The 25,723-nt window shown below is 40.5% G+C and overlaps 1 protein-coding gene across 1 annotated transcript in view; it reads left to right on the forward strand.

The window, feature by feature from the left end:
* The first annotated feature begins 6,892 nt into the window (after window positions 1-6,892).
* LOC308073109 (NELL2-interacting cell ontogeny regulator 1-like) overlaps window positions 6,893-25,723 on the forward strand; it is a 35,528-nt gene continuing 16,697 nt past the window's right edge. The window contains 1 exon segment of the mRNA XM_080410896.1: window positions 6,893-25,721. Coding sequence (XP_080267022.1) covers window positions 25,709-25,721 — 13 coding nt within the window. The 5' untranslated portion in view covers window positions 6,893-25,708.

Here is a 25,723-nt window from a genome sequence, read left to right on the forward strand (position 1 = left end):
AATCAATTGCCTAAATCCCAGAAGACTCAGGGGGTTTTCAACTGCAACATAAATGGTTCATTTTAGTGTCTTTCTAATTGAAATTGAAGCACAGGAGTTGTAGGAGTGTATAGCAAATTCACCTTCTCTCTTATGTTTTTGAATGAAAACGTTTCCTTTACAACATTCTTCCTCTAAAGAACTTGCTTACAATCTGATTTCTCTAGGGAAGTAGCGCAGTTTTTTTTTTCTGAGTGCTTTATATTTCCTTAATACAGCATTGTGGAGTGTTATATTTTATTCTTGTTCCCAGCTTTTACTAATATACAAAATGCTGAGTGTCTGCAGCTCTTGGGTGCTATGAAACACTGACTTTTATCAGGGTGGAAGTGTTTTAGAGCAGAGTTTCTATGTGAATAAACTATATATTAGTACATTAGGATTTTTTTTCCCCAGCTAATCATTTATGTGTGCAAATGAACACATGAATTTTGTTGCTACTATCAATGTACACTCAAACCAAACGTGATTTAAGACAGCTTTTGTGTACAGTCAGCTGATGTTTTAGAACAGCAAAATCAAAGTTGAGACAGTCTGTCTAACACATAAATTGTTCTGTCCAGAATTTTAGTTGACCTCTATCTTGGTAGGTTAGTTCCATACATAATTGTGGGATAATTATTTATCCAGTAGTAACTATCTATCTGTTAGTTTGCACAGAAAAAAAAAAAAAAGTAAATAAGAGACTGGGATAAATGATTAAATTGAAAATAGAATAGGAATAAATTAAAGCAAAAGTTTCAAAAATCAGCTGTAAAATTAATGGTATTAGTTTAGACATATAATTAACATGTCATTCACTAGTAACCTTTACCATCTATTAATTATACCCAGCTGTTTAAAGTAGCCGCCAATATTGGTAAAACTTAGGTAGATGCTTAACTGTAGTGCAAAATCCTATCAAGTCCACTGGCACTATTTGTTTTGTGGCAGGAGAGTGGGTTTTGGATTAACTGGGGTAGAGAGCATGTGCTCCTGTAATTTACATAGTGCCTCATAGATTTAGGTCTGATTTTACTTAAGGGTATGGACTTTGCTGTGAGAAAGCATTCTGAAAATAAAAAAAGTGTGAAGTGGCACAATTGTGACAGAATTCCCCAAACCTGTTGGTGAGGCATAGCTTAATATCTCACCCTTCACCCTGTTTTCTACTGTCAGCTGCTTTTGGAAATGTATAATCCATGAGAGAGTGTAATTACAAAAAAAAACCCTAGTTAACCAAAGAAAGCTAGCAATGTTCTTGCCTTCAAATGTGAGGAGAAAAGTAACCAACTCCTTTTAAAGGTGGGTTGGAGGAAGTAAATCAGAGAACATGCAGTGGTTTGTGCAGCTGGTTGCCTTCAAGCAGTAGCTAACAGAGAGTTAACCTGGTTCCATGAGATGACATGAAATGGTTTTTAAGCATCAGATCTGATAAAGGCTCCACAAGGCCACAGTACAAAGTGTGCAGTTGTACAGCCTCGCTCTACCAGTTCACACTGACTGAATGTATTTTGACAGGGTAACTTTGTTGCAGTAAACTTTCTGTGGGATTAGGTACTGGCTTTCTCAGGGAACGTCAAGCTGCTGGAAACTAAAGGGGTATTATTACATTCTTTCTTTTTTTTCTGTGCTTTCCTCGGAGCATCTATTTTTGGACACTGTCAAGTGCTAAAGCTCAGAGCTGCACGGCTGTCTAGTCTGAGCTACTGTAATCACTTCTATGTTCTTATCTGAAGTGTGACTTGAGAAGGGAGCCTATTGTGTGATATGTATCTGAAATATAAGGTTTTGCATAGTCGATTTGGCTCCAGTCCTATCACCTGCAATTTTGTCCCTATTAGCTGTTAACTGAGCATACAGACACTGTGGAGACTAAGACAAACTGCTAGCTAGCTGTAAGAGCATGTATTTGTCCTGTCGAGTTACTACTACATAAACTTTCTGTTTGAATATAATAAAGCTTTATATATTCTTTTACCTAAATTTTATTTAGTTTGAGTATTGATTTTCAGAGTAAAATGGCAAATATAAAAGTGCTCATTCCTCAGGGACTCCTGGAGCTAGAAAGGGTATGCTTGATTTCTCTGGAAGTGCTTTATATCCCACATGATGTTGCATTGCACTCTTAACTGGCTGCAGATGTTTTCTCCTCTAAGTCGCAAGTCCCTTTTTCAAAGATGGTGATGTTGAATATCAGATTGTTAAGAAGAGTTGGAGAATGCTACAAGATAGACTGGGAGGAGGCACCCTGGATTCACTTGCCCAATTGTGACAGTATTCAAATAAAAAACAGACATAGGCAAGGGTTCATCTCTTGAATCCACTTTGTAATTGTTTTAAAAGAGAGATTACTTTATCTCACATCAAAACCCATGCTCCAGGAATTTCCCTACCTGCAGTTTGTCTTGTTACCTGTTGAAAAATATATGCTGGTGTGAATCAGTCCTGCATTTCTGAGAGCAGAGTGCTGTGTTACTACCTGTCCAGAATAATTGTGTATACTCAGGACATCACAGGGTTAGAGCCTGGAGTTTTCCTGGTTCAGGGGAAAGCAGCACTGCTCAGCTGGGCATCTAAGTTGAGGTGTATGCCAATAGGCAGAGATTCCAGGCTGGTGTTGGCACTGAGTTCTCAGTGAACAAGAAACTGCTTTTATTGTGTTTTAGGAAGCACTGAGGCATATGCAATAAACAGCATTAGCAGTGGCACTGAGTGGCACTGAGGATGAGCATCTCATCCTACAATGGCAAGTATGGCAGTTTCTGAGCCAACAAGGCTTTAGGCTGTGATTCATGCCACAATGACAGGGGACAGCCCAAGAAGGTAGACAAAATAGTAGATTGTGTATGAACATAAAATACACCCTCCGACCCCACCCCCCCCACATTGTCATTAAGGTTGAATAACTGAGCTTTTCTGCACTTTTATTTTTACTTTCATGTTTGTAACTGGAGTTCTAAACACTGCAACTTTTTAGTATATTCAATATTTCAGTATGTTTTTAAAGTGCAGTTTCCTATTTTTCAAAGCACAAAAAGAGGAAAAATTTTGTCCTGTGGTATCAGGTTGGCACATAAGTTGTCTGCGTGGTTAAACCTTTAGAGCTGTTAGAGGTACTAATGGAGCGACTGATAGTAGTAACAGGCTAATATCCTTTATGTTAACTGACAACAGAGGTTTGTCAGTAAGTCTAAGGTGAACATAATTTTAAGGAAAATCTATTTCAGTACTTTTACATACACAATGAAATAATCATTAAGCAGTAGTTGATTTCATAAAATGATATTTCCTATCAGTTTTAGTACCTGTCAGTACATTTTTATACTGCTTCAGTTCATAAAATGCTGCTTTTTTAGGAGTTTTTGCATTTTCATTTTGTCTTAAAACTTTGCTGTAGTGATGGGATCTGAAAGGAAACACTAAGAATTTTCTCAAAACCAGATTAACTGACTTCCTCAAGACAAATGGGAAGCTTGCTCCTGGTAACCTCTTGTGTCAGCTGTGACACAGCTACCTTCACTGGCAGGCAAAGTCTCTTGAAACTTATATAACTCTGTTCTGCAGAAATAAATAGACATAAAAGCTATGAAAATTGTCCTGGATACCTCTTCTCTTGTGAATTGGCATGGCCTGATGTGCCATGCAATTATTGCAATGGTGCTCCATCTGGCTACCATTACACTTATATTACTGTCATACTCTCTTAAGACTTCAGCCGCACGATTCTGTGATTATTTTTTTCCCCAAATAAACTTCATGGTGTAGTGACTTAAATCATAAGATGATAAAGGCCCATGAAGAGTGAGAGGTAGAATTCAAAACAGCCATTTGCTTTCTATCTTGCTCTAGAGCAGCTGCATTTGATACACTGCCACTTTGGGGCTCTGATGTTTAGTAGTGGCTAATGGGGCCTGAAAATTGAAGGTTATCAGCAGTGATGAAACAATTTCCTTGAAGTCTCTGCAGAGCAGCATACCTGTGTGATAGGTCCCATCCTTGAGGAGCCAGCCATCTGACTGGAAACTCCCCTTCTACATTCCCCCATCTCCATATGTCACTCAGCAGCAGCTACTCAGTGTAGTGGCAGTGCATCCTCCTTAGGGTTGCCCTGGCTTCATTAGTATGTACTGCTTTGGAAAAGGTGCTGCTCTCCTATCTAGCAGGGCATATGGGGTGATTAATGGGACTTCCAGGTTTCACTAAAGTCTTATTTGCTTCCCATGTTTGACCTCAGAGGTCATCAAAAGGGTATTTGTTCTCAGGGCTGGTGGGCCTGGCTGAAGAGTATTCCTTTAGCTTTTTCTGGACATCTCTGTCTACAGCCATTGCGCTTCCACTGACATAGAAGCACTTGCCTCTGCCACCTCTTACTTTGCCTTTCTTTCACTCCTGATTTTAGTAAGGTTTTTTTAATGTGTTATTGTAACAAAAGGAGGCAGTTAAATAGTTATTTAAAACATAAAATGATGAATGCAGAGCTCAATTATCTTTTCAATTACTTTTTAATAAACAAGAACACAACCACTGTGAGCAGTACAAATATCATTAATCAGGCATAACAATGTGCAAAATTAAAAACCATTAGGGGTTTTAAAAAAACACTAGGACCTAAAATGCAAAGTGCTGATCACAAATAAACTTGTTCTTTCAAAGTCATATATTTGTGCATGTGTGATGCTTTGTATCATCTTTGCTTATGATGATATGATCAAATGGTAGAAAGGCCTTGCTTTGTAGATAAGGGATGCAAGGGAATCATACAGGTTCATCTGTTACTTGACATCCCATGGCATACACTGTATAAAATATGGTATTTCTGTTTTGTTAGAAGCAGTAATGCTTCTAGTAGCCATCACAATAAAACTGTGCTACAAAATGAGGGTTATTAAAGGCAGTGGCATCAGGCCACATTGAGACAGCATTGTGGTCTTCGACAAGAAAGTCACCAAATTTTCAAGGAAGATTGCTTCTCTATTCATTACCTCCAGGGACATTGTTTGCCAACAACCATATCATTGTCTCCTCTTTTCTCTCCCTATTTATTATGTTTCAGAAACTATTTTTTATCTTCTTTCATTTTTTATCACTCTTTAAGCATGCTGCATTCAGGAATGTAAGACTGGATGCGACCTCTGACATCACCACTTGCTGCTATGTGCAACATTATTACGTTTGTCTTTTTATAAATTATTAAACTCCATTTTGCAACTACCTTGATTGTTTTACCCTGCTACTGAAGGCAGAAAACTACTCCAGAAACTCACTGCTTTGGTAAGGATTACTACCTTCTAATTTCCCAGCTAGTTTATGCCCATTTTTATGAAAAGGTGCTCTTTTACTTTCTATGCATACTGGATAAACATTTAGTTAAAGTAGAATTTTTCAGCCTCTGTGAAAATTTTTGCTTCTAATTTCTCTGTTTTAATGAGTGTGGGATAGTATCTTCCCTGCTACACCTCTCTCGATTCTTGATGGAGTCCAGGATGCAGTTTGCTTTATTTGCAGTGAGAGTGCACTGTTGGCTTAATGGGCTCATGCTCAGCCTGACACCGCCATGATCCCCTCCCTGGTCCTTTCTGTGGGCTGATACTCAGCCAGTTTCCCAACTGTCCTGATGCCTGAGGTTATTCTCTACTGAGCCTGAGGCATCTGTTGACCTAATCCTCAAATATATTGAGAGGTCTCTGGATTAAGTTCTGCCAGTCCTCATGTCAGCCACTCCATAATTTGCTGTCCATAAATTTGCTCAGGATGTGTTCTGTGTCATCATCTGGTCCTTTGTCAAGATGCTGAACACTAAGTTCTTCACTAGCTACATGTCAACCATTCGTTTTTACCAGTTGAGCCTGGCAGTCCGGCCAATTTTCAAACCATCTGATAGCCCGGTAGCCCAGCCCATGCTTTCTCAAAAAAGACCATTTTCATGTCACCATATAAAGTAGGAGAGAACTGAAAATTTGTAAATTTTTTGGCACAGGTCCCACACTGAGCACTTGGAGAAGAGTTTAAAACTCAGGAGGCATAGAAAGGACACACTAAAATATTCAGTCAGGAGTTACGGTATCTCAGTCTTACCATAAAGTTGTATTGTATTGTATGTACCTATTCCACTGTTCAAGAAACTCCATGTGTGATACAACTGGATGTTCTAGGTGTGATTTAGGAGATGTAGGTTATCTGGGCCTGAAACTCTTTCCATATTTATGAGTCAATGGAGAACCTGGATTTCACAGTCCACCTCTGCTTGCTCTGGATTGTGGTCATTGGCAGTGATAAAAGATAGAAGTCCTTGAATTTAGAAGTCCCTCAGACAAAATTTCCTGCTTTTAGTGGTAGCTCCTTATAATTAAAAGAGAGATTCCTTATGGCAGTATTTGCTTACGTCCCATTTGTTTCCTTCATTTGTTGGTATTTGTCTCTGTATTTGTGCAGCTTGCTGGGCAGGATTCCATTAGGACAGCAAGTACTCCTTTTCCAAGGACAATAAAATCAGGAGCTGAATACCAGACTACACTGATACTTGATGCTTGGCTGTATGGACAACAGGTCTGCTGGTACAGGCAAGTGTCAGAAGCTGGAACACCAGTAGTTCAGGCTGTAGAGGCAACTGGTAAGTCTGATAGAAAGGATGATCTGGGTAGCCAGCAAAATCATGAGATTTTCTTGGTGGAACCACTTAGCAATTGCAGAAGGATGGCTTCAGGATAGTGTTTCAGCAAGACATGCTTGGGCTAATGGGTGTTTGAGTAATACTTTTTCCAGAGAAGTTCTAATAGCAGTGCATATAAAGCCAGAGAATTCTCCCTCTCTTTCTCTCCTTCTCTCTCCGCCCCCCACCGCCCCCAATCATAAAATTATACAAATTTACCCACAATAAATTTCAAATGCATACATGTTTTTCAGCTTGTCTGAATAAACAGTAAATGTCAGTTAGTGCCTGGCAATAAAGATCTCTAGTGTTAGTTCAGATACTGCTTTGAGAACTGGAGTTTCTGAAAAACACCGATTATAGTGGAAAAAAAATACAGACACCTCTGAAGAGCATGACAAGATATGCATAACTGAAGAGTCTGGCTGAAATCAAAACATCTCTCATAGTTTAAGGGATACTGTGAACTTGAACTATAGTCACTGAAAGTTAAAATGAACTAAAAGCTTTTCAAGTTTTTTCAAGCCAGTGAATTTTCTCCACCCATTTTTATGTTTTTACTATGGCTCTTTAAAGTTTTTTATTTTCATTCTTTTCATTGCTATGGGAAAAATACAAATAAGCAGGGGAAAATTACTAGCTTTGCAGTTTTAGAGCTATGTAGAGAACAGTGAAAATTATTATAATTCTTTTAATCTTTTCCAGTTATAAGTTATCTTAGGCTTTATTGGTGAAGGAAGGGTTCCAAATGGACGTGTTTTATGTCATTTCACATGTCCATTTGTTTGTTAATATTTGTCAACTGTAGTAAAGTTTTTCTTGTAAATGTTTTACTTTTAAAGTAATACTTTTGTAATCTATAAGAAGAGTTAGGCTTGTAGGAAGACATCATATTTTATCAGATATAATTGGAAAAATAAACAAGCTTTCAGGCTTACAGTCCTTGTATTTGGTCTGATTTCATCTAATGAAACATAATTACCTCTCCTTACAAACTTTCTTTTTCAGTACAAATTTTCTCAGCATGGCTGGATTTCCTCTGGGACTGTAATAACTTACAAGGTTGCAGTTTTTGCTGGCAAACTTACAATATTTAGCATGTGACCGTTTATGAATTATTGAGGCATTGCTACTCAGTACAAACTGATACTGGACGTCCATAATAGACCCAGTAAATTAAGTGCTTAAACCATTTTACTTTTCCACGCATATTGGATAAGTATTATTTGTTTCACTCTGATGTGCTGAGAGTTTTCTTCCTTTTTAAAAATTATTATTATAACTTTAGCAGGGCTTTTGTTGTATTTAGTAACTGAGGATGTCTTGATGGACACATCCACAGGGAGCTTCAGAAGACATATTTTGTTCACATTTACTATTTGTATCCGTCTGTATGGTTCTAATTGCCATTGGATTTTAATGACTCGATCTCTGATGAAAAGGATTCTCACAGTTTTATGAGATTTGTACATGTGTTACCCTATTTAACAAAGAGGCAGCTAAGGACTAGGGTAGATAAAATTATATGCTTGGGGCCAGGTAAGAAAACTACATGAGGCAGGTCTTTAACTCAGTTCTCCAGCATCTGATCAGTGATTTTTACTCTACATTTTTCCTCTTCTGAAATTTAACTGGGCTAAACCAAGGAGGAGACAGCTGGAGTTAAAAAGAATGTTGTACTTTTCCCAATTTTCAGTTGTATTAATAAGGGGGATGTTTAAATTCAGCTTAATTTCTTAATTCCTTTTATACTGTTAGGTGATGTCAGTTAGCTTGAGGGAAGATGTTTTGAAATTGATTGTACTGACACTTACATAGAAGAGGTTTTGATCCACAGCTCTCGAAGCCCTTTTCAAAGGTGACATTATGCACTCAGGTTTTCAAACTGATGGAGGAGGGGAATGAGAAGAGCAAAAGAGGGAAAAGAAAAACAGGAGTGAATTAAAAAACCTCAGTAATTCCAAAAAATACTTTTTTATTTTAGTAAATGTTTTGGACAAAGTTAATGATAGCAATTTTTACATTATTTCTTAAATCCCTTCAAATCCTACTTTTTTTTAAAATCAATAGGAGACCATCATTTAGTTTAATGGCAGGAAAATCAGGCATAGTAGGAAGACACTGAACACAGAGCAATCTGACCTCAGGTATAATTGACTCACTGGTACTATGCTGTTTCATAGGATAAAGATGAGTGTGTAATTTACTGTGACTAAATGGAATAGATCGTACACTGACATGCAGAAAGCCCGGTAGTGCAATTTTATCTTAATTATATATCAAGTGATACAGAACAAGGAAAGTAACTCCACCATTGAACTAGGTGCCCAGCTTCTTTGCAAACTGCCAAATGCAAAGCTGCCAGGTGCCTTGTAAATGTCCCAGTTTAATACTAGCACTTAGAATGCAAACCTTGAAACTGAAATAGAAATATCATAGTCCTAACCTGCAGGCTACACAGAATCTTTCCACAGTAATTCAGGGAATAACGTGGTAAAATGCTGATGCTGGTGGGGCAGGGATAAACCAGTTCTTTGCACATTTGACAACATGGCAGGAAAATGCAGAACAGGGAATGAGCAAGCAAAGGGAAAGCTGATCCCAGCCAAGCATGGGGTGGTGATGAACATGAAAACAATGGTGGAATCAAGTTTTTTTTGTTTTACTGTCATTTTCTATTTGCTTTTTCACTGTTAAAATCTTCATAGATGAAACATTAAAGGTCCTGTTCATTCCCATACAAACCTTACAAAATTGATTCTGGAACCAGCTTTTCTGAAGAGCTGGCAGGAATCCAGGGAGAAAGCAAGTGCAGAGATGAGATTATTGTTGCATCAGAGTAAATTCAGTTAAAGGTCTTTGGAAAACATATTTCTGGCAGCTGAGGTACAAGGGCAGATGAACATGGGTATAGAGAGAGGCCTTCTGAGTAAAACCATAAACATGAAAAACATTAGTGTTCTAATAGCTGGCTTACAAGTGTGATCCTATCCTCTTGACTGATGTATTGGGATTTTGTTTTACCTCCTACAGCTTGAATTTAAGAGGCAGACTCTGTTACTGACAGTTCAAACAACCCATATCCTGATGAATACAGAGAAGGAGCTATAAGACCAACCTACTGCAGTGCCACAGACCTAGGGCCAAGTGTGTCAACTTACGCACTGAAGCATGGGACACAGATGCTCAAGTATGTTAGCCACAGGCATAATTTCATCAGTGTAATGTTCCAAAGAGAATAATTAGCTGAAATAGAAAAATATATTAATTTACACTTTCCCAATCTCTTTAAATGTCTTTCATATTATTATCTTAAGTCTGTTTACACACAGAGTTACACTGCCTCATTACTGTTTGACAGTAGTTTAGTTCAACTACTTCAAAACTGTGGACCTTTTTACAGTTCTAATATTATGATAAAGCTTGCGCTGATGAATGTATAGGTTTAAAATAATTAATAATAATCAGGGTTAAAGTATTAAAAATGTCAGTCTTAATTGCACTTTTAATCTACAGGGATTCCTTTTATGGCTCTTAATGCTTTGTTTTACATAATGTATCTTCAAATTCCACACAAGAATCCTATTTTATAGGATTTATATTTTAAGGCTGCAAAGTTAAGGATTCTGAAGTTAGAAAATGCCAGAATTCATGTTTTCAGAACTTTGATTTGTCTCCCCTCACATTTTGTGAAGTAGTCATGACATGCGCCCATTCAGTGCACAGAAAGGATGGTGGTCACTTGATGAGCAACTATTCAATGTTTTGTTCTCTCTTTGATGCCTGATGTGGGACTCTATGCCTTAATAATTACTGTTCAAATCCTGCTCTGAAGACAGAGTTAGTAATTTCATTATGGACTTTTCAATGGTATGCAATAGTGTAGGAACTGAGAGTTTCACAGACAGAATTCAATGTATTTTGATTACATCCTCATAAAGTAAGGAGAAGATAGCATTACAGCTTATTACATTACATTGCAGCTACAGTTTTAGCCATAAAAGCACAAGGTTAGAATTTAGGCTTGCAGCAAAACCCTATACCCAGTTCATGGCCGCCCATGAAAAATGGGTTTTTAAGTGGCTAATTTAGTAGTCTGTGTGAAAGGCAAATAGAGAATCCAGTCCTTTTGAGCAGCATACAAACACCTCAGCCAGCAATCACTTTTTTGCTTCCTGCAGTCATTGTGTTCACTTTCTGCAACAAAAGAGCCAGGATCCTCTGGACATGATCTGATTAATTACACAATCCTGACTCATCTCCATATCATGGTCCATTCTGTGCACTGAGTAGCTATATACAGCTCTATATCTACAAGCTAGATATGCTTCTCTAAAAATGATGGGAAAGTTGCAGACAAAGAGAAAAGAAAAAAAAAATAAAAGCCTATCCCTGCAAGTATTTCTAGCAGGCCTGCTGGTCCAGGTATTTCCCTGCCTCTCCAACTTGATGTGGCTTCAGTGACTGCTTTGGGCAACTGCATGTCTTCTGTGCTGATGCTGAGCATGTAGGGTAAATGGATAAAAAAACTGCCCTTGGAAGATGGGTAAAAAACAGTTCATGAGATGTGTGGAAGATGAGTGCTGAGATTGGGAGAAGGAATTCTGGTTGCCAAGAGGTTTAGGGGAATTTACTGGTAGGAAAAGGAGGCCTCATTTACCTCTGGATGGATCTGTCTTGCTGTTTCCCACCACTGACCCAGATTCCTAATGGCATGATCCTGACCTGTCAAAGATAACAGATGCCCTCCTCCCTGAGAGATTAAGCACCACATTGCATGGTAAATCAATGTACCACTTCCCTCCTTAAAAAGAAAAATCCGTTCCTCTCTTCCTTTTCCTGGTAGGTGATGAAGGTAAACTCCCTGAAAAAGTGATAACACATGGGTGGGGGTTGTTTTCCTTCAAAATTCCTACCAACAATTCTTGTAGGTCTCCTTCAGCTTCTTGATCTTTATATGACAGTGTCTGTGAAGCTGTTGAGTGTCTCTGCTGAGACAGTAAGTGGTCAGTGCAGAAACAAGATAATTCCTGGTGGTTTTCCTCATGTCTGTGGTCCTCTGGATACTCTTCCAAATGGCAGGAGAGCTTAAAACTCTTCAAGGTACAAGGGTGCACACCAACTGCCAGTTTTTGAGTGTGGTGCAGCAGACAGTGTAGGGTGGCACCATTAGTACATTAAAGGTCTGCAAGACTGCAAGTCTTCCCTGAGACAGGGACATTTTGCATACAAGCACCCAGGTGTTAAGTGTAACAACGGCTTGATGTGGCATAAGGGCCAAGTTCAGGTCTGCTGCACAGCTTTGCTCATGGTTGAGTGACTGGGGCTAATCTGGGTGGGAGGTGCACCAAAGTGCAGTTTGCACAGGTGGCTTGAGCAGTGTCCTGTAAGGTGATCTCACAGCCAGACACCCTTAGGGTATATTGTCCAGGTGTTCCACCTGAGGGGCCCTCAGCACCCTATCAAGTACTCCCAGAGCTAGAACTTGCAGGCTATCAGGGGCTTCAGGTCTCAAGGACTAATGGATCATTGGTATAGAGCATTACAGGGCTACCAACACTGCTTCGATGGTGACTGGAGAATTCTTGTCCCTTCTGCAGTACAGGCAGATGAGATCCTCCTTTACATTACCCATACGCTAGGAGAAGAGATTGGGAACTCAGTGCCAGTGTCGGAAAACAGAAGATCAAGTGTTTGATGGATTTTTGTGCCCCGGGGTGGGGCATGCTTAGTGAATCTGTATGCACAGTAAATGTAAAGAGCCTCTGGCACATGGGAGCTGGGAGTAACGGAACATTCATGGACTTGAGCTCACAAGCTCCCCTAAGTCTTTACAGAACATATTTAAACTGAGATTTTCAAAGGCTTGCCACTTGGCCCAAATTTGTGCAGTGACTCATCTGAGCAGTGAGAAGCACATCCCTGATACAGATAGCTCATCTGTTAAATTCCAGTGTTCTGCATCAAACTAGAAGGTATGCAAACTTTTAACAGAACAATCTTGCATTTCTTTTATTAAGATGGGCATTCTTCCATCTTTTGTTCTCACAAGACAGCTGAACCAATGTTTTAATAAGCAAGGAAACAAAATACCCTTCAGGTCCTCAGCAGCCTGCCAGCACAGAAAATCTCGCTCGAACAGTTAAGGTTAAAAGTTGTAACGTGCCAATTATACTGATAACGAATCTAGTAATGAAAGTGTCAGGCTGCCTTAACTATGTGCGTCCGTATAAATAGCCAAACAGGAGTTATGACATGCAGGTAGTCTACTTCTACAAGCTACTGATTCATGAGATCTTGTACCTCCTATTCTGCAGTTATTCCTTAAGTCAGTTTAGTGTTGCAAAGCATTAGTTTTAGGTAAGTGAACTCAAGCCTGTATGTTTTAAATGAGAGAAATTATTAATTATTGATTAATAATTATTAATGAGCACAAACAAGACTGAACAAGTGTCCTGAATGTGAGCTAAACTCAGAGCAGCAGTTTAGAACATGAAGGGTTGCACCTTGCATTATATGGACTTTGGGGTTGTTTTGTTACAGAAAACAAGCACAGATGTATTTTAATTTCCACTAGATAGATCTGTCCAGATAATACCTGTTCTTGTTTCTGTAACCAAAAGGTGGCAGCATGTTGTCTACTTTCCCTTTCCATCCATCCTAGCTGTAAGCTCCTAAATAACCTTAACTTGCTTGCTTAGTTAGTCGGAATGCCAGGAAGTCCAGAAACAATCATGCTGACTAAGGAATGCTGATGAGATCTTATGTGAAATCAACTGTTTATCAACTTTAAATAGAAACAGCAATAGATCAAGGACTGGTGATTTTATTCCATTGTTTCAATGACAGCCTGATTGACTTTTGGAAATGTGAAGGGTTAAATTTCAGTTCAGTGGTGTAACTTCAGAAGGAACACCTACCTATAGATCTTAACACTTTCATTAAAAGTAGTGGTTGTTAGGAAGCCTAAGCCAATAGTACCTGGCAAATACTATTGATCTGTCAGACGTTAACTCAGTCCTACTAGGTACTTCCTGCTTTGGTAAATAGATAAAAGGCCAATGGGCATCCAAAGGAACAGCAAAGGTAGGGCAAATATTTTATGCAAGTACCAAGGTGAAAAGGATATGAATGTACCAGTTCCATTTTGCTGCATGAGTGCATCGGTTCAGTGGCTTCTGGAAAGATGAGTTAATACAATTCAGCCATGCCAGTATGAGCAGATTTCAAAGCTGCTTGTCTGTTGCTCCCTCCATTTCCCACCACTTGTTGAACAGCTGGTCCCTAGAAACTGAGGAAATATTTCATTTGGAGATTTCAAAACCAGCTTGAAAGATAAAGGACAGAGAGCACCTCAGTATGTTCTTTCCCTCCCTCAGTGTTAGTGCAGCTGAAAAATTGTCTGTATGACTAGTAAATTTCAGGCCTTTTTAGACCTAGCACAGGTTCTATTTTGAATGGGAATCTATTTTCCTCTATCCCTTATTTTAAAAGCATCTGTAGTTCACAGCTACGCTTAAAACTGACAAGTCTGCATGTCAAATGGAAATGCCAACATAGTATGGTGTGACATGAACAGCGCCCAAACATTTTCTTATGTCTTTTTTTTTGCTGGTGCAACAAAGGTATTTTTTAACATTTGCCTGTCTCGGAGGAAGATGAGGTCTTAAGGCTCTATTTTCTTTATACTGGAGTTACCATTTTTGCTAGCTTCATACTCTTCTCTTTTTGTCCAGTGACATTTGCAATATAACGCTGGTTAGAAGATAGAAAAGCTAGAATTCACTGATTCACAAACATCCCACACCACTATATGCAGTCTTTTTCCCACCTAGATGAAGTGCTAGCAAAAAAGCACAACCTGCATGAGATATAAATAGCTGATCTCAAGATAAAAGGTGACTCATAGCACAATCAATCTTCAAAGCCCATTTTTATGCAAAAAATGACAGTTTAATCCTCTGTTAATTTCAGTGTTTGGAAAGAGGCAATTTTCAACTCCAGTTTGGAGGGAATTAATTACCAAATACAGCATTCTACAGCATGAAGATGGGATCTCTAAGTATAGTGTGTGCCTTTGCCCGCCAAGATACTTCTACACTTAGAGCTAGGCCTAGTCCATTAAAAAACCCCCTTGTTTTGCTAGTTGCTCTTAGTTAATGGGAAACAGCAGGCTTTTTGAATTATCTAATGACTCCTGACTGTGCTTAATTACAGGCTTTAAAAAAAAATAGACCTGACACTTTCTCCAATAAATAAAAACTAAGTAGAAAGAGTCCAACTAATAAAATAATTGATAATAAATAGCAAATATTTTCCTCCCTTTCAGAGTTTTTAAATTTCAGAATATATGTATGCTTCTCCCTGCCCCTGCCCCCCTCCCCTGCAAGCCTGGAGCAGAAAAGCAGCTTTGCAGGTCTAAGTGATAATAATGAGGATAGGCACTCCTGAGGTTCAGTATAAAGAGGGTTACACTGCTGAAGTGCTTAATTTTTCTCCCCTCAGAAAGAGGGTATATACTCCTGCAGAAACCTGGCTGGAACCAGGTTATCCTGCCTCTCAAGGAAACAAGGTCCTACAGCTGGTTGGCTAATGGGAATTACTTTGCCTCTCTGGAAGGCAGCAGCTCTTGCTGAACCCAGGATTCAATTTGAACTAGGAGCTGACAGCTACTGCCTCTCACAAATGCCTCTCTAAAGAAGCTGTGGCTCTTTGCCCTGCGCCAGCCCAACAGCATGCTGTCTGCCCACTTGCCATCTTGGGTGTCCTGCAATGCTGATCTCTCTTCTAAATCATGTGTAAAGCCTCTCCAGTAACATCAATACAACAGGGCAGTGAATCAAATTTTACACATCAAGGGAAAAATGTTAAATACTTCTAGCTTTAAAATGGCTGAACAGATGTTTTTTGGTTTTGACTCAAAACCTCAAGTTTAAATACAAAAACAGCTGAGCCAAGTGGGAGTGTTTCAGGCTCAAAAACCCTACTGGAACAAGTGAGGAATGGTAGGCTTGTTTTGTTCTCACACTAGTGTATCAATTCTGTTTAAAGTGCTTTCCCTAAATTAACTTCTCTTCTGGGACAGTGTATGAAAAAAATAGCAGTTGGAGAGGTTAAGTGAATATCATGATAAAAGCTGTAACTCAGCTTTAATATACTGTAGGCACATTTATCTGCCATGTATAGTGTATGCTTTTTCAAACACTGTAGAGAGCCCTGCTATTTCTTTGTCAAAAGGAGACTTCAACTAATGTTACTTGAAAACCTGTCTTTGCCTCAACTATATTGTAAAGTTGACATAAATCCACTAGAATATATATTTTTGTAAATCTTGAAAATATTTATTTCAAATTGCTTATTAAAAAATCTCCCCATATGACAACCACATGCCCTAGATGTGAACCCATTGCCCCATAGTGATTCAGGGTCATATTAGATTAGATACTCTTGAGAGATGGCTGCTCATGAGCAAAATTAGCATATCACAAGTACACCATTAGCATAGACATCACCAGAATTTATGCTTTGAAAAATTGGATCTTTTAAGCCTCACATAATCTCTTTTCCTTTCTGATGCAATGTCCAGACTGTAGTGGCAAAGTAAGTTAAAGATACCTGCTTTCTGAGGAGAGGATGCTGTTCTCTGGGATAAAAATGCAGGATGCTTGCCTAGAGAAGATTCCTTGGCAAGAGAAAAGTATTTATGCAACTGAGGGCTCTGCCTTGTTCTTTTCTTTCCTTTTTTGAGATGTGGAGATGAGAAGTAGTTTGTGCATTATCACAGATTCAAATTCAGTACTTAAAATAATGCAGGATGGTACTGTGGGCTAACCCCATTCCTGGGGACAAGGCAGTCCTCCCTGTTGAGGAATCCTCATCCAGAAGCAATGGAGAGGAATAACCAGGTGGTTACTGCCTTGTCTTTCCCATATCCCTAAAAATAAGTAGGAAGTCCTAGAAAAGGTAAGATGGGCCTCAGTGTGGAATTGGTGGAGAAAATCTAGTGAGAGCCTTTTCAGCACTCCTATGGCCTCCTGCTAATGGCTGAGGGTGTGACTTGGAGCCAGCTCTTATTTTTGGGGAGATGGATTGGGCAGATTTTTCTCCCAGCCGTCCCCTGCCTATAACATTCCTTTTTAAAAAAGGGGACACGTGTCTTACTATCCCCAAATAGCCGATATGCACTGATTCAGCACAGTCCCAGTATCCATCATATCAATTTATTGACTGATCTCAGGGAACCTATGCTACTATCTCCACAGTGTTTTGAGAGACTTCCATGCATGTTTGAAGTTCTTGGGGTGGTTACATGACTTTTAAAAACAGGAATGTCTCTTTCTTTTACATTCATCTATACTGTATTTGTTTACAGTCTGCACTGCTTGGAGCTAGCTGTGTTAGGAGCAGAAAGCCAGCTGAGCTGATGCTAATTCTGGCAGATGAGATAAGCATGTAGTCAATCAGTGACACTCCACGTTGTCCTTTACAAAGCACTTTATGATCCGTTTTGGCATAGCATGCCAGACTGTCAACTACAAGGGGATAAGAAGCCAATGTGTTTGCTTCACCCATCTTTCTAGAGAACAGTAGCATTTTGGCAGAGGGATAAGGTGGTGGAGAATTGCACAAATAACTTTCTTTGGAGTGTTGTTAGACTGCGCTCAGCTGAGGGCCCAAACCACAGGTCGGTGTTCACATGCTGCAGCTGAGCATTGGATTGCAGGAGAATATCAAGGCCTGGAAGAGCAAAGGATGTCAAATGGGAGACAAAGAACTTAGAGACAGAGACAGAGTAAATTAATTATTACAACAGAAGTTGCATAAGAGACAAGAGGAGTATATGAAAGGAGCAGAGGCAAAGTCAGAAAGGGAAGAGCTTAGTTGACAGACACCTCTTTCCTTTTTCTCTTGGCTGCCATACTGTCTTGTGCACATCTCTAAGCACTTAGTAAAATATCTTCTGTGACTTCTCTTTCTCCTCACCTTGAAAATTTGGCTGCACTGTAAATAACCTGCTCATGCTTTTAAACATAAGCACTGTTTGAAGCGATTAAAATTGTATAAGCACCTGTCCAACTCCCACTCAAGCATTGCTGAGTTTTGGAAAAAGTGTTCAGCTGTTTTGGCAGGCAGATTCACCTATCAGACAGACATGCTTACAGCTTCCTGACAGTTCTAGGTTCCAGCATAAGAGTGAAACTCTTGTTTTTCTTGATTTGCTGAGCTTTAAACTTCTTAAAACAATAATCCACAGAAGTCATGGTAATGGAACATGTCTAGAGAGTACCCCGTACAACAAAGTTGCATAATGGCATCCCATTCCTTACAATGTGTCTACATCCCTTGAGCAACACTTTATAGTTCATAGAACCGTAGAATAGTTTGGGTTGGAAGGGACCATTAAAAGTCACCTAGTCAACCCCCCTGCAATGAGCAGGGACATCTTCAACTAGATCAGGATGATCAGAACCCTGTCCAACCTGACTTTGACTATTTCCAGGGATGGAACATGTACCACCTCTCTGGGCAACCTGTTCCACTGTTTCAGCACCCTAATCATAAAACATTTCTTCCTTGTATCTAGTCTAAATCTACCTTCTTTGAGATTAAAACCATTACCCCTTGTCCTATCACAACAGGCCCCACTAAAAAGTTTCCCCATCTTTCTTATAAGCCCCCTTCAGGTACTAGAAGGCAGCTATAAGGTCTCCCTGGAGCCTTATCTTCTCTGAGATGAACAATCCCAACTCTCTCAGCTTGTCTTCGTAGGAGAGGTGGTCCATCCCTCTGATTTGTGGCCCTCCTCTTGACTTGTTCCAACAGGTCCATGTCTTTCCTGTGCTGAGGGCTCCAGAACTGGATGCAGCACTCCTGGTGGGGTCTCACCAGAGCAGAGGGGCAGAATCACCTCCCTTGACCTGCTGGCCATGCTCCTTTTGATCCAGCCCAAGATAAGGTTGGCTTTCTGAGCTGGGAGCACACATTTCCAGCTCATGTCCAGCTTGTCATCCACTGGTGTCCCCAAGTCCTTCTCAGCAGGGCTGCTCTCAAACCCTTCATCCCCCAGCCTGTATTGATACCAGCTGCTGCCCCAGCCCAGGTGCAGGACCTTGCACTTGGCCTGTTCAACCCCATGAGGTTCACATGCGCCCACTTCTTGAGCTTGTCCAGGTCCCTCTGGATGACATCATATCTGTCAGGCATGTCAACTGCACCACTCAGCTTGGTGTCATCTGCAAACTTGCTGAGGGTGCAGTCAATCCTTCTATGTCATCAATGAAGATATTAAACAGTACTCGTCCTAATACAGAGCCCTGAGGAACACCACTCGTCACTGATCTCCATCTGAACATTGAGCCATTGACCATTACCCTCTGGCTATGACCATCCAACCAATTCCTCATCCACCGAACAGTCCACCTGTCAAGTCCATATCTTCAGTTTAGAGAGAAGGATGTTGTGGATGACTATGTCAAAGGCCTTGTGGAAGTCCAGATAGGCAATATCTGTAGCTCTTCTCTTGTCCATTGATGTAGTCACTCCATTATAGAAGGCCACTAGGTTGGTCAAGCAGGAATTCCCTTGGTGAAGCCATGCTGGCTGTCTCAAATCACCTCCCAGTTCTCTTTGTGCCTTAGCATATCTTCTAGGAGGATCTGTTCCATGATCTTCCTAGACACAGAGGTGAGTCTCACGGGTCTGTAGTTGCCAGGGCCCTCCTTTCTATCCTTTGTAAAAATGGGTGCAATGTTTCCATTTTTCCAGTCACCAGGGACTTCACCTGACTGCCATGACTTTCAAATATCATGGAGAGTGGCTTGGCAACTACATCAGCCAGTTCCCTCAGGACCCTGGGATGCATCTCGTCAGGTCCCACAGAATTATTTACGTTCAGGTTCCTCAAGTGGTCATGAATCAGATCTTCTCTTACTGTGGGAGGCACTTTGCTCCCCAGTCCCTGTCTTGTAGTCCATCCACTTGAGAGCTATGGGAAGAGAGATTGCCAGTGAAGACTGAGGCAAAAAAGTTGTTAACAAGCCTTCTCCTCATCCATTAATACCAGTTTGCCAGCCTTGCTCATCAGGGGGTATACGCTTTCTTTGACCTTCATTTTCTGGCTGACATACCTGTAGAAGCCTTTCTTATTTTTCTTTGCATCCCTTGCCAAGTTCAGCTTCCATTGCGCCTTGGCTTCCCTGACCCCATCCCTACGCAACTGGGCAGTGTCCTTATACTCTTCCTACAGTTTATGCATCAGTTTTAGACCTTCAAAGTCAGGATATCTGTTTCTTCCTCAGAGTGCTATATATCATTATTGACATTTTTGAGAGGGTCTAGAAAAAAATTATTTGTTATTCATCTCCAAATATAAAGCATTCTTGTGCATCACAATTACACCAACCTTGTCTGAGGACTTGAAAGGTTTAAGAAAATGGATCTTTCCTCCACTTTTCCAGCTAAACTAGCCCTTCTTTTTTTCTCCCTACCCAACTTACTTTCTTATCTCATACCACTTTTGCTGTTAACTTAATCTTCCCACTTTTGTCAGCACCCTGCATGACCATGCTTGCTCTTTTCTCCGCAAATCTCCCTTCAATTCGACCTGTATGTGGGGCTGCTCCCCACATGCCCTTCAATCTATTTGCCAATATTAAATTTATCATTATCTCATTCTCATATTGGTAAATGAGTTATAGATGAGTCTCTGCCCTTCTGTCTCAGAGCTGCAGAACTACCATTGTGATTCATGATTCTGATATTGCTGAGGCATGAGATATTTATCTGCCTCACGTATTCCAACAAGTGCTGGAAATGAACAGTGAATGAACAGTCTTGAAGCAGCGTTGCCATGCATTTGTCTGCCTAAACCTGGATAGGGATCTTGTGCTAGCTAGACCCTAGATGCTGTCTTTCTGCATAAAAGTCATGTGATTTACAACAGTGTGCAGTGAAAGCCAATAACACAACCAGGTGGATGACTGCGAAAGAAAACAAAGATATTTCCCAAGATGCCAGAAATCAAAGAATGCATTGCTTAGAAACTGGGACTGGATGTGAAGCATAGGAAGGCAGTCACCTCCAGTGTGGGATGTGCCCTGCAGTGCATATGGACATCATTGGGGGTGCAAACACAGGTTGGCAGTAATTGCTACTACTAACTGTAACTCAGTAAATAAGGCTAAGAATTCTTCATATTTTTTCTTTCAGAAGAAGAACCTACTCTGAGTGTTGTAGACATACACTTTTTTTTGCCACCAGTTAGAAAAAGCTCTCCAGAGAACAAATAACCCATTCTGCTCTGGTGGTCACTGTGCCTTTCTTCTAGAATGATAGCCAGGTGAGCCTGAGGACCCAGGGAGTGAAATCTGTTAATTATTGTGTGTTAGAATTTGATCCCTGCCTAGATCAAGTTCTAGACTGCCTGGGGGTGGGAGTGTGTCCCAGCTCTGATCACTGATTTTTGACTCAGTCACTTACGCTGTAACTAGCCATGGTGGTTCAGGTCTATTTTCCAGTATCTCAGCCAAGATCGTGACCACTATAATGATACTTAAGGAATATTAATTCCTTATTTATCACTGGACTCTGTCTAAAAAACATCCCTGGATCACAAATAAGGAATTAATTCACAAGACATTTTGAAGGCAGACATGAGTAAGCTCTTAGCTGGAAACTGTGCAATCACAGTTAGTGCAACATCAAGATAGTGCTGCACTAACCAGCTTGCAATTTGTAGCACAGCAATTGTAGAAAGGAAAAAAATTGTAAAAAGGAGAAGCTGCATCTGTCAGCTTGTACATATCTTGTAAACATGAACTTGGGTTAAAGATGATGTTTTCAAACATAAATGTATGAAGATACATCATCCTTATGCCATTAAATCACAGAGATCTTAATGTCAGAATTATTATCAATGAGATCCAAGTATTGGTGTCATAAAAGTTATCCTGGATCGGTGTCCTAGCTGCAGAGGACTTGATTCCTAGAGCAGGGAATGGATTTGGAGCCTCCTGACTGCGAGTCTTCTGGATTCTGAAGTTTGAGAGTCCTTGTGCAGACTTTAGATAATCAACATCTTTTTGGGGAAAACCGGTCCTTGATAACCTTCCAATGTTAGCAATCTCATTTCCTTTAGCTTCCTCAGTTGCTATTTTTCAAGGCAACCTTTGCAAGGAAAATGGCTAATGGTGCACTGCTCCTCAGCTGAGAGATCTCTTCCTACCTTTCTAGGCTGCCCATGTTAGAAGAGGCCCCTGGACTCTGAAGTCTGGTTCTGGAATGGGGAGCTTGGAAAGAAAGCAGTTGGTCCCCCTCCAGTTCAAAGCCCATTCTTACATGTGCGTATTGTGTAGTTGCTGCAAAGTACTCAAAACATCCCTGTGGACCTAGCAAACTAGTTAAAGTTGAAACTATTATGTACCTAGAAATAGCTCAAACACAGCTTGGAATGCAGCTTATTTCGCAAAAGGTATGTGTGCAGGAGGGACAGTGCAAGCCAAGGATAGCTCAGCTAATGCTAGCCCTTCCTGAATATTGTCATGAGATTTTTAAATGCTTCTCAACTTCCAGAGAGATGCTGAAAGAATTGACCTCAGTTTAACATCTCATCCAAAGAGCAGTAAGTCATTCTGACAATGTAGGTCTCCCTAAGAGCTGTGTGGAAAAGTCAGACTTGGACTTGAGCCAAGCCTTAGTGTTGCACTGAAACTCAAGACTTTTGGGGTCTAGAATGATTTCAGATGAGCTATACTTAGACAGATAGGGACTGCAGGAGTTGGAGTTACTGAAAAGGAAATTATTCCTAAAATTACTGGTAGGGAAAATGAAAGGAGGAACAATTGCAATTATTTGCTGCTACCAAGATATGTGAGACCTTTTTGGGGAAAAAGGGACGGCTTAATTTCTTAATCTGGTCACTCTGACACTTCCCAAGAGCTTTAAATTGGAAGGAAAAGAATAAGAGTCTTGCTTTATGAATAGCTCATATATCAGAGTGTGGGGCAATGAGATCAGCTTTAGGTGGTTTGATATTATTATTCATCACATCTGCCTGAAGGCCTCAATCAACACTCCAGCCTTGTGGTGCTTTGCCAACAAGTGCAAACACAGTCCCTGCCCTCGAGCTATCGCAGCCCCGGTATTATGGTGGGATGACAAGAGAGGGACTCAGCCAGAGGTGTGAAGCAGCAAGATATTGGTATAACGAGCACATTTGCATACCATCAGCAGTCACAGCCAGCTTCCTCCCCAGGCTCTGCCAGGCAGCATCGCTTTGTAGGATTTGCAGCAGAGGTAAAGCTTAAAAGAGGATTTGATGGAAGACAAGATGCTACCTTGTGGGGGGAGTTTTACCGTAATTTAGAGGGCAGACTCTGAGAAAGAATAAAAGTGTCTGCAGGAGAAGTGACAGAATCTGTTACCTTTAGTGAGGGAAGAAAGTTTGCTGCTATGACAGAGTACTAGATTTAAGGGCCAAGGAGAAACCAAGCAGTGAAAAGATTTAAAGGTGAAGGCCTGAGCTTTTCTCCCAATCCCACAGAAATATTACAGTATAAAAACATGTGCTATCAAGATGAAAAATTGAAATCTTAGAAACTGTGCTTTGATGCTTTTTAGCTGGTGGGGATATGGAAAAACCCCCACTGTGTTTAACTTCATTATAAAGAGACTATAAATTCTGCTTACCTCATGAATGGTCCCTCAGGGCAACAGGGGAGTCAGGGAATTCCATCATTCACCCAAATGTCCCTTTTCATGCTCAGCCAGAGGTGCCACATGACCACCACTGCATCTTTGGGCACACCAGTGAAATCACCACTGAGGGCTGTTGTGCAGGTGCTAGGTGCTATGTAGTCCCAGTTCTGGTCTGTACTTCCAGTTTCAGGGTGTCATTGGGCTAGTATCTGTACCACCCATGCTTTGTGCATGAAGGAAATACGGATATTGTTGGTGTTGTAATGTTCTCATGGGAATGTTCCCCAATACCCTTAACATAAGAGCTGCTCACACTCTGCAATTTCATGAACTGAGCATGAAATGTATTTTTACTGTGTTAAGCTTAGTTTAAAAAGGAAATAATTTTGAAGCAGAAAGCCAGAAATTGTCAGTTTGAAAAGTGTCAAAATAATTTTTTTCAAAACATTTTCAAGTGAAAGTATCCTAAAATGGGGTTTCTGCCTCCTCTGTAGAAGATCTTCTTGGTGAACTGATATTTTCCAGATGACAAAATATTAGCTTTAGTGAAAAGGAAAGATGGTGCTCAGCACAGTACAGAGTGGAGAGAAGTGCCTAAAGAAGACATGTGGTTAAAATGCTAAAAAGCAAGTTGTTCGTTGCAGGACAAGCAGATTTAGGACAAGGCTAAAGAAGGGACATCACAGTAGCTGGTATGATATGCTTAGAGCAAGGAATTTGGCAGCTGAGAATGGCAGAAACAGATTTTAAAAAAATTATTTAATGGGAGTCAGAAGTCCATTGCATGGGTCTAGAAGAATGTATCAGTGATAACACTCAGGCTTCCAAGGTTTGCTTGCTTGGTGTTACTGTTGTGATAAAGAAAAGACAGGATTTGGGAGAACAGGGTAAAATTTACTGGGAATGATCAGGAGCACAGGTTAAGAAAAGGTGGGGGTGGGTGGGTGGGACGATGTGTGTGTGTGTGAGTGAATTAGTATCTATGTTATTTCTCAAGAAGAGAGGCCAAGGTGTGAGAATAAAGTTCTGCGTTTGTAATTTTGTATAGGCAGATACTTAATCAGACCAAATCCTGTATGGTTATCTCTGCAAGAACAATGGTAAATCTTGTTTGCCCAGAAGAACAGCTTCTAAAAATTATTTTCCCCTTCTCTCTGTTTTTGGATGTGTAGGGATGACAGTACTATAGTTAATCCCCACTTGACTCTGCTTATGGATGCTGTAACTTCATACAGCAGCACGTGAAATTTTAACATCTTACTTAAAAAGTTGAATTAATGGGAGCAAACCATTCCCCTAGGGCTGTACAGGATAGAAAGTTTATAGAGCATGTTGAAAAGAAAAATGTTAACCAGCAATGTAGTCATAATTCTAAGAAGGAGTTTCTGCTCATGAAAACAATAAAGGTTGTGTGCCTGACCTTTGTGGACACTGAGTGCCCTCACCTTTCACCATAAAAGCATTTAAGACTGAGTCCCTATTGAACCGGCTAAAGCAAACACAGAGCACGGTCCCTTTGAAGGTCTGTGCATGCTCCTCAGTGCTGTGCCTGCTCTTAGCTGTGCTCATTCTCTCTGGAACAAGAACTGCTGGTGTCTAATTTGTGATGGGAAATGTGTTTTAGGGAGTGATGCGACCCCTGAATTTAGCTTTGCTTTGAAAGAAGTGTTTTATCATCTGCACTCCGTTCTTGTATTGCATTCAGCACAAGTGCTGTCAGAGTTGTTCTGGAGTACAGCTCGTGGAGCATTGGAAGGGGAACAGAGGTGCAGGCTGGAAAAGGGAGGTGAAGTTTACCCAGAGTTTGGACTCCTGCAGCCATTCTGGCAGCTCTGGGACTGGGATCGCAGAAACACCCAGGAAAGCAGGCATGAGTGGTTATGATCCCTGTAACTCAAAACCATTCAAATGGCAAACTATGGACTGAACAACTCCTGGCTTTCAAAGTCTCACCTGTGACATGTCCTGCAGTTCCTGAGTGTGATCCCATGGTTTTTCCTAGTTGCCCATAAAGCAGGTGTCATTTGTCATTGTTATTTTCAGGCACTAGGGAAGCAATCTGAATCAGGCACCACATCCAGCTAAGCAGACTTTGAGAAAAACATTCAGTGGGCTTCAGAGGATGAATCAAATGACCCGGCTTTAAAAACCTTACCTGGAGCAGTTAAGTCGCTGCTGGAACTTGCATGTCGAAGCAGAAACATCCTTCCCAAGTCCTGGGAGACACAGCCTGTTCCTCTTTAAATCTGTGCTGTGTGCTGCAGTGCTCTGCATTGTTGCCATGGCAGAAATCTCCCCATAGTAATAACCTCTTTCAGAGAAGGTTAAAAAGAGACAGTGCACATGCTCAGAAATGCT

This window comes from Falco punctatus (genome assembly GCF_963210335.1).
Source record: "Falco punctatus genome assembly, chromosome: 1".
NCBI classification, from domain to species: Eukaryota; Metazoa; Chordata; class Aves; order Falconiformes; family Falconidae; genus Falco; species Falco punctatus.